At 37.7% G+C, this 9,338-nt stretch overlaps 2 protein-coding genes across 2 annotated transcripts; both read right to left on the bottom strand.

Moving 5' to 3' along the window:
- Window positions 1–65: 65 nt before the first annotated feature.
- On the bottom strand, window positions 66–2,481 carry LOC139199286 (C-type lectin domain family 4 member M-like). Its single transcript, XM_070828333.1, has 6 exons — window positions 2,399–2,481; window positions 2,119–2,208; window positions 1,165–1,218; window positions 915–1,057; window positions 681–781; window positions 66–213 (listed from the first exon to the last, which is right to left on the bottom strand). Exons 1-6 carry the CDS (start codon window positions 2,439–2,441, stop codon window positions 66–68), a joined length of 579 nt encoding a protein of 192 aa, XP_070684434.1. The 5' UTR covers window positions 2,442–2,481.
- Window positions 2,482–4,472: 1,991 nt separating this feature from the next.
- LOC139199380 (C-type lectin domain family 4 member M-like) lies at window positions 4,473–7,383 on the bottom strand. Its single transcript, XM_070828444.1, has 5 exons — window positions 7,251–7,383; window positions 6,174–6,767; window positions 4,956–5,133; window positions 4,703–4,825; window positions 4,473–4,614 (listed from the first exon to the last, which is right to left on the bottom strand). The coding sequence occupies exons 1-5, from the start codon at window positions 7,381–7,383 to the stop codon at window positions 4,473–4,475; spliced, it is 1,170 nt and encodes a 389-aa protein (XP_070684545.1).
- Window positions 7,384–9,338: the final 1,955 nt, after the last annotated feature.

Raw genomic sequence — 9,338 nt, 5'->3', positions numbered from 1 at the left:
TTTTTTTTTTTTTTTTGCTGAAATGGTGGCTTGAAAAAAAAGCAGCAAACAGTTTGGACGCTGATTTATAGAGCCACTATCTTTTCACAGATCCAGAAGTTTAGAATATTACATGGTGCATCATTCCAGCTGTTTTCCGCCTCATACATCTTTATTTGTCCGCAGTCTTCATCTTTGCTTCGATGGCTGTTGGGCTCCCCAGCGTGCCAGTAGCTGGAACCAGACAACCAAGAATACGCTTATTGTTTAATATTAGTAAATGTATACACTGATTGTAACTACAGTAAAGTCTCCTCAGTTAACATAAGTGTGTCAGCACTGCAAAAATAGTTTTGCATCTCTAGTGACCCAAGGCAGTAGTAGAAAGGCCAAATGCTGCACCAAATACCAAATACACCACAATGACACTCTTAGCATTTCTACAGCTAATAAAGACAGAGTATGTAACATAAGTGTGAATCCACAACATCAGAGCCTAGTTTTGTTCTGAACACAGTGTAAAGTCAATGGCCACTGTCTTGGCCGTTGATTTCCCCCTCACTCACTAACTGTAGTGCTGCCACTACTGGCAGGAGGATTACATAGGAGATTGCAGTTTTATTGGGTAATACTGCTGTAATATAGCCATACCACTACAACATTAACAATTATTTACGGCAACAAAAAAGTAATGTGTGTACCTTGTATTGAGGAAAGTCCCATCCACCCATTTCCACGTCCCCTCCATCTCTCTGTCAGTCAGTCCGATCCACAGTTGCCGTCTGAATTGTCTTGTAAATTCCTTGTTTACAGTAAGAAAAAGAAACGATGTTAAACAGCCCGAAATAAAACTAATTTCAACCACTCTGGCTCTAATTTGATTTTGCACATTTTCTCTCATTTCGCTCGCAGACTGATTTCCCTCTCATACATACCTGTTCTTCTCTGCTGTTGATAATCACCAGGTCTGCACCTCGTTGCACACAGTATTCTCGACTCTCTTGCCAGGATTTGTCAATAGCAGACACGAAATAGAAACTGTGGCTGAAATACACCCATCCTTGTTGAGAGTAATTATCTGTTGAAGATACAAAAATTGCATTCGCATCTAAACAACAAAACAGCCTAACCAAAAGAAACCTTTGTTTCTCGTCACAGAGGTGCACTTGTTTCATCCTCACTCACCAAATGTAGACAGCTTCCTCCTCAACTCATCTGTGTCTTCAGTCAGATTTTTGTCTAAGAGAGCACAAAGATTCGCCCTGTTGTTACTGTGGTTAACAATTAATTAACAGTTAATTCCGCCCTTGGACACTAACCTATATACACTATATGTGTATTTTTGGTCTGGGGTTAAGTTGAATTGGCCCCTTTATATTAAAATATACCACATTTTCTCACTTTAAATAATCAAAAACCAAAGTGAGGCTATATGGAAAAAAAGAAACACGGCGTCCAGTAGTGAGAGGGAGGCTGCATGTTATCTGTACATTCACAGGCGCATTTATGCTTTCTGGAGGCTTTTATTCTGTTTTTCTATTTTGCTGAAAGAGGGTCTCGGTACTCTCTTGTGCACAGCACAACTAGCAGCAACTAACCCATGAACTGGGTGTGGTAATGAAGGTAAGATGCCCTTTATAGTATTTTTTCTTTTCAGAACACATTTTCCCTTAAACTGATTGATCCCATACTCAATTCTATACAACTAACTGATTCAATCCATTATATAGATACTATAAGCGAATTTATCTGTTATTTGTCAATGCAAATAGTTAGAAATAGATTACAAATACACTACAAACCCATTTACTGGCCAAAACCTGTAAAAGGCATTTAATTTCATTTCAAAGGCAAACACTATGAAGCAGGACTCAAAGCCCCACCCTGTTCTTGCTTGATCTGAATATACTGTAATATTTGCTTTCTTGTTAACACTCTCTGACCATGGATTTACACAAGGGGTGTTGCTTTTTCACCATTAATCCAGTGATCAACATATATTAAGAAAGTACTCAAGTGATCATCAGTGCATGTAATTGTACTTATTCAAATTGTGATAGTTGTCAGTTGAAGTTTCTGGATCTCTCTCTTTTCAACACAATTTCAATGCAGGTGACAGAGAAAATTTAGATCTCTCACACAGAACGAGACGCAGGGAGATGTTGAGAGTAGCCTGCAGGATGCACAGGAGTCCAAAGATCACAGCAACAAGTCTGCAATGTTTTTGCGCTGTGTGTAGAAATCAAACAGAAGCATGCAAAGTCACCGTTATTATTAGGCAGCCAGGCCTGAAGTTACGCTCTTTGAAACAGGAAACTGTTGAACTTTTTTATTTCACTTCTTGGACACTGTCTCTGGATGTAACAGAATGAACTTGTGTAGAAAGTGTGAATTAATCAGACAATTTAAAGCTACTTACTCCTGGATGAAGCATCATGCAGGTCCCTATCGTACAACGCCATTTCACACAAAGGAAACGCTCAAAATATTTTTCACTTCTTAGTCTGAAAAAAGCTGGCGATTTCTTAGAGCTGCAATGATCTGTGAACTGCCTCTTTTCTATATCTGCGAATCAAAACGACACACCTCTTCCTTGTCTTTCAGAAACGTACAATTATCACCCATCCTTTTCCCCCTTTGACTTTGCAGCTTCCTCCATATGTTCAAATTAAATGAACCAGTTATTAAGAGGAACACATATCCATTCAATTCTATTTCAAACACAGAAAATGCGTGCAAAAAAAAGTGTTTAGAACCAAACCATTTATTGTTTTTCTTTATGTACTGCTTATAAATGCTGAATAGGGGGACTTCAGGTGACGTGTTGATGTGCTGTGCATGTGGTCATCTTTGAAAATTGTTTTCTTCTCACACCAAGAGCGCCGGTGAACAGAATGCAATTGTTATGTTGCACTGCTATAGTCAGAGTTAATATATTTGTTAGATGTTTCCGTTTGTTTGTAACTTCCTCTACCCACTCCTAATTTTATCTTCAAGCACAAGAGCCCAAAACTTGAGTGAAAGGCTCGTTCACGCCTTCAGTTTCCTGCAGACAGATGAGTAGGAGGAAATGTCCATTGGCAAGAGAAGAGAAAACTCCCACACACTGTCCTATAACTTGCAATAAACTTTATAAAGGGACTGAAGTGTTGTATTTTTTTAAGTTTACTGCATTTAACAGGACTGTATGGGAGCTTTATCTATCACAGAACACCTTCTCTCCCCCTCTCTCTCTCTCTCCCTCCCTCTCTCTCTCTCCCTCTCTCTCTCTCTCAGTCAATGACGCATACTCACTTCTTATTCAGAGGCGTAAAGAAAATGACAATGTTAGAAATTGATAGTCAAATAGAGAAGCCAGACTCATCTTTAATGTCTATACATATATATATATATATATATATATATATATATATATATGTATATATTACAGGTACAGTTACAGGTGCATTCAGTGTCATTACCAAAGATACTCAACTTCCTCTTCAAGACTCTTACCCTTTAGTCACGTTTATGAAAATTTGTTATAATCACATATAATATACAATTAAAAGACAGATGATCAAAATTATATGTTGCTGAATTGTATCATTAGAAATCTGAGAGAAAGTGATTGTCATAGCATGTAACTGTTGAGAATATACAAACAAGTTTCACCCATTTTTTAAGAAAAATACTCCCTGATCATCTTTTAAATCTTCCCAACATCACAGCAAAGCGTTAATGAGGTAAATTATGTCACCATTCTGAATTCATCATAAAATAAAATCAATGTACTCCAATTATATCATTATCTCAGTCAAACATTTGTACACAGTTTCTGAAAATCAGAAACAGTCGCTCACAATATAGATATAAGCACATTTTGATATGATGCATATTTAAGAGAGACCAGATGCAGGCTCGCCGAACACTAACTCAATACTTTCCAGAAGTAAGAAGTGGTCACCATAGGAAAGGTGAGGTGCTAAAATACACTTCCTCCTACACTGTATACTATTGTTATTTTTGTTTTTTCTAATAAATGTTGAGAGTAAAGCCTGAATTTCTTATATGGTGAGGATAGAACTCAGGATTGTCACAATTATTTTATTTCTGAGAATCTGAAAATGTTTGTTGGCTAACTCTTAAGAACTCAGTCACTTGTAGTGGTGAGCAAACGGTGAGAATGAATCTTTTCCCTGAAGACAATGCAGAACTACTGTGTGGAATATCAAATCTGTCACCTGTACTTTACGACAAAGTTTTAGATTTGTAAGCTTGTAAATTTACATTTGTACGTTTTTTCTTTGCAACCAAAGCAGTGAACCTGGTTGGATATTTGTTCCTATGCATGTTAATAGACTAATTTGTAACCTAAAACGATTAGTGTATTCACACCAGCATTCAGATTGCTTTGTGAAGATCCACAGTGAGATGACAGAAGTGGAAAACAGCTAAATCTCTTCCTCTGTTCATTTGAAGTTTTCTGTACTGTCTGAGTTTGGATGCAGAAGTTATAGAGACACTTTCTTTTCACAGATCCATGTGCGTGAAGCAGAACATCCTACATCATTCCAGCTGTTTTCATTGTTAAAATGCTTTGCTTCTACACAGTTTTCACTTTTTCCACCGTTGGGCTCCCCAGAACCCCAGTAGCTGAAATAAAAAGAAAACAAGCTTTTATCAGATAGCAGAAACCAAGAGGCACAGGGCAGTGATTTAATTTGAATACAAATGTGTGAACCTTTTAGTCATTGGTGTCCCATCCACCCATTTCCATCTTCCATCTGTCTGTGAGTCAGTCAGGCCAATCCACACGAGCTTCTTGAATTGGTTCGTGAAAATCTTGTTTGAAAATAGAAAGAAACTGTAAAGAACACGTGTGTGACTGCTGTGAATCCAGCACCAATCAAATTTCAGTGTTTCCCCCATTGAGCTTTGCAGTAAGTCAGTACTTTATTCTACACCATGTCTGTTTCACACACAAATGTGCATACCGACACACACACAAATATAGTGTGAATTGTGATATTGGGCTATATATAAATACCTGTTCTTCTTTGCTGTTGATAATTATCAGGTCGGCACCCTTTTGATGACAGTCCTCTCTACTATTTTGCCAGGTTTTCTCAACAGAAGAAATGTAATAGAAACTACCTCTGAAATACATCCATCCTTGTTGCGTGTGGTGAAAAACAGAAAGAAGTTAGATATCTCGTTAACATCAAGAATGAACAAATGGTTCAGTCACAAACAAAGAGCCAAGCTGGCATCTATATGAAGGCTCACATGCTGACAACTAAGACGAAGGTTTAATTTCACCAAATTGACTTAATTATCATACTTACCTAACGTATTCAGAATCCTCTTCAGGTTATCGCGCTGCTCAGTCAGGTTTTTGTAACTGGCCTCAATGTCTAAAACAGAAATTTCCTTTGCATGTTTAATCCATCGTCTAATCTAACACAGTGTCATTAGTTTGGCTGTGATCAGTAGTAACCCTGATATGATCGGTCTTTGGGTCTCGTCCTCTCACTGATTGTTATCATAACATTGATTCTCTTTCGATAAGAAAGATGACAGATTATCAGATACTGTTGTGTTATTGAATGTTACTGTTACTATTATTGGTACTATTTTACCATTTATCAAGTGATCTACACACTGTTTTTTTTTTTTTTATTAAATTAATACACTTTTTTACCTTATCTAATAAGGTAAAAAAGGTTAATTTTTTCTGTGTGGTTGTCAGTTTTATTTTATGGTCCTAAAATGACCTGAAGGCACTGATGCTGATTGATATGCTGACAGATAAAAATAGTTCTAATCAGTTTTCTGCCTGAACAAACTCAATTCTGTAGTAATACAATAAGTTTTACCACCAACTCTAACCACAAACAGTGGATTATCATATGTATGATTGTGCCACTGAAATTATATTGGATCTATATTTGGCGCTTAAGTTTGCCCTGAAATCAAGATTAAGGCAAATGTCCTAATATTCAATACTACACAGTGATAAAAATATGCAGACACATCTTCCAAAAGCACTCAGGGCAGCTGATCATCATAGTTTGTAACCACTGAAACTGCAGTGGTTCATGTGAAGTTAAGATAGCGATGATGTTCAGCCCCCAGCTGTACATGAGACAATACAGCTCTGCGTCAGCTTTTCAGCTGCCAGCAATCCCAACACACTTTCTTCACAAACTAACCTTGAAGCTTTCTGTGGAGATTATTTCTGTCATCGGTCAGGGCTTCATATCTTTCTTGTAGCGGGGCATTCTCTTGGTTGTAGCTGGTCTGTAACTGGTTTTTCTCTTCTGTCAGGTTGTTCCCTAACTGGTGTCTCTCATAGACAAGGTTGTTGTAGCTGGTCTGTAACTGGTTTTTCTCTTCTGTCAGGTTGTTGTAGCTGGTCTGTAACTGGTTTTTCTCTTCTGTCAGGTTTTTGTAGCTGGTCTGTAACTGTTTTTTCTCTTCTGTCAGGTTGTTGTAGCTGGTCTGTAACTGGTTTTTCTCTTCTGTCAGGTTGTTGTAGCTGGTCTGTAACTGGTTTTTCTCTTCTGTCAGGTTTTTGTAGCTGGTCTGTAACTGTTTTTTCTCTTCTGTCAGGTTTTTGTAGCTGGTCTGTAACTGTTTTTTCTCTTCTGTCAGGTTTTTGTAGCTGGTCTGTAACTGGTTTTTCTCTTCTGTCAGGTTTTTGTAGCTGGTCTGTAACTGGTTTTTCTCTTCTGTCAGGTTGTTGTAGCTGGTCTGTAACAGGGCCGTTGCCTTTTCCCGCTCAGATTTATTCGTGGTAACTGTGTCTAACACAAACAAACAAATAAAGAAACACCGTTAACCACCTTTATCTTCTTAGTGCTTCACCAGCATGCTAACAAGGTACTCACATCGGGAAACCAAAGTTAAGAGCCCAATCAGGAGGAGAAGACACGTCAGACCCAGAAACACTGCAGCAGCTCTGCAGGAACTCTTCTTTACATCTTCAGCAACTGGAGGTAAATGTAATGCTTGTCACACAGGGAAACATTAAGAGCAGCTTGTAAAACACATAGAAGCCCAAAGCTCCCAGCAACCAGTGTATAGAGTTTTACTCCTTTCTATAAGGGATGGTGGTAAAGCACTTTGTGACTGGAAGAGAACTATCCTCACCAATGGCCTAATAATATAACATACATTCCTAAAACTTACAATTTAATGCACAAATGTGATGAATATTAATGTTTTTGTTCATGTTTGCTTTTCAAACTGAACCTTAAAATTGTTCAAGTGTAGGATTTATATCTCACCAGGCACCGCGGCAGGCACTTTGCTGTCTGCACCAGAGCGACTCTGTGATGCAGCGTCCTTGGCTGAAGCATCACTGATCTTTTCATATTTCACAGAGCTCTCAGGTTCCTCCTCAAGGAAAACCATCTCCATTGTTTAGCCTCTGGAAGCTGATGAAGGTGAAGTGTTTCCTTTCTGTGTTTCCTGATCTGTGATCTGATTCTTCTTTTATACCGCTATTTGCTTACACAGCAACATTCTCTCTCACTTTCCTCTTCCTCATTTTTCAGTGAGTTTTCTTTCTTCCTAAACTTGTACAAAAAGCTATGACTGCTGCCCCAGTTGTGCAAATCCTCACCTTCCGGGGAGGCAAACTGTCTTCAGCTTCATCATTCCTGTTGCTTGTTAGTGACACAAACTATACAGATATCCTGCTGTGAACAGAAACACTCAGAAATTCCAAAACAACGTTATTATTATTTTTAGACATTTATCATTTGAATAAATGTTATGTGAAGCAAGACCCTACTGAACCAATTTCATATCATCTCTTCTATACTGACACCGATTGATAAAAACAGTTTTGGAGCCCTGGTGGAGGTGGTTTCTTTCATGCTTTTTATCTCACACACTGTTTTGTCTCTTAAAGATGCCAGCCTGATACAACATGCAGATGTGTAAATGATGTGGTTACAGGTTTCTCTGCATAAAACCTGAGTCAGCTGATAAAAATCTGTGTGTTTTCTTAAAATGGCGCTCTCACTCTCTTCCTCATTTCCCGCAACGGCTAATTTGTTTTTAAATGCTTTAAAAACAAGAGCAGATCTTAAAAATATCGGAATAAATAATATTTTGCCATCACAATCTGTTTACAGGATACCTTTGTTTCATTAGAAAACATCTGATGTTTACAGGAATCATAAAAACAGTATAGTACAGAATAGTGACCGAGGCCGTCCAAAGACCTGTGCAAAATCATTCCTTTAACAACATGTGGCTGAGTGAATTTTTAGCTAAGCTAAGTAGCGTAGGTGTTTGTGTGCCAGTGGATTTAATTGCTTTTTTTTTTTTTACTTTTGTTAATGTTATCCTACCACTACTTAATAACATATAAAATCATAATAAAATGTTGTATGCTTAAGAAGACATGTGCATAACCTTGAATATAAGAATGTGTGGTATGCATGATGCTGTGCTGCTAATCAATTCACGTTTTAAAGAGAAATACACATCATCTTCATGTTTAAAAGATTTAATGATCATAATTCATGGTTAAAAAGACAAAAATATAAACCCTGAGTTTAGTCATTGCTGTGTTACAGTAGTATTTTGAGAATTTGAAGTGATATTCATTATGGCCATAGTGGATTGGAATTTCATGATTTCATCTATTAATGGCTATTGTTTTGCACAGACTAGGTTCCATGGATGAGATTTGTAGACTTTGGATTATCAGTGACGAGGGAAATGCCGAACCAGTATTAATCACCTCCTTACCTCAAGGAAATGAATTGAGATCACCTTTTGCCCCGGGGAGGAGACTTCCTGTTCCTTTATTTCCACATCTCATCACTTGACCTTTGAAGACCCTAAGAGCACTCTGGAACTGAAACTGACTTGTCATATGTGACTGAAACTAGCTAAACTGCGCACAATAAAGGAAAAAAATGATTGGACCAAAGGAATCCTGAACTCTTCTTGCACTTTCATTTTCTTCCCTTGCAAGTGAAATGTGTTGAGAAGTCAGTTTCATGGGATTTAAGTTATGTGTTCAAACTGTGAAGCACTTTTAAAACTATTTAAAGTTACATTTAATGCATTCGATACGGAATCCACTGGTTAATTAAGAACATTTTTGTTCCCCTTGACCAAAGTAAAGCATCTTCCTACAAAAGTAACAAGTAACTACGAGTTTTTAATGGGGCCATAGGGGCCGACCCATAGGAACAGTCCAAAGAGGACTCCCGTGTCAGTTTTGTATGATTATGGTACGGTTACATTTCAGCAAACGAATTTAGTTTGATTAGGAAAGATTTTAGTTAGTTAGTTTAGAAAACTATGGTTTCCAAGGTTACGTAAAGCCCCACACTTTGCATGCCCAACTTTTG

This window comes from Pempheris klunzingeri, chromosome 3 (genome assembly GCF_042242105.1).
Source record: "Pempheris klunzingeri isolate RE-2024b chromosome 3, fPemKlu1.hap1, whole genome shotgun sequence".
Classification (NCBI taxonomy): Eukaryota; Metazoa; Chordata; class Actinopteri; order Acropomatiformes; family Pempheridae; genus Pempheris; species Pempheris klunzingeri.
Note: the sequence above shows the minus strand (reverse complement) of the source record. Positions and strands in the feature narration are given on the sequence as shown.

Excerpts from the sequence above, each read along its gene's own strand:
- LOC139199380 (XM_070828444.1), bottom strand. The coding sequence starts at position 7,383 with ATGGAGATGGTTTTCCTTGAGGAGGAACCTGAGAGCTCTGTGAAATAT. Across the intron at positions 5,134-6,173 it reads TCTCCACAGAAAGCTTCAAG|GATGGATGTATTTCAGAGGT; the intron begins GTTAGTTTGTGA and ends ACACGCAACAAG. Across the intron at positions 4,615-4,702 it reads GGGACACCAATGACTAAAAG|CTACTGGGGTTCTGGGGAGC; the intron begins GTTCACACATTT and ends TTTTTATTTCAG.
- LOC139199286 (XM_070828333.1), bottom strand. The coding sequence starts at position 2,441 with ATGGCGTTGTACGATAGGGACCTGCATGATGCTTCATCCAGGA. Across the intron at positions 2,209-2,398 it reads GCATGATGCTTCATCCAGGA|CGCAAAAACATTGCAGACTT; the intron begins GTAAGTAGCTTT and ends TTCTACACACAG. Across the intron at positions 1,219-2,118 it reads CTCCCTGCGTCTCGTTCTGT|ACAAAAATCTGACTGAAGAC; the intron begins GTGAGAGATCTA and ends GTGCTCTCTTAG.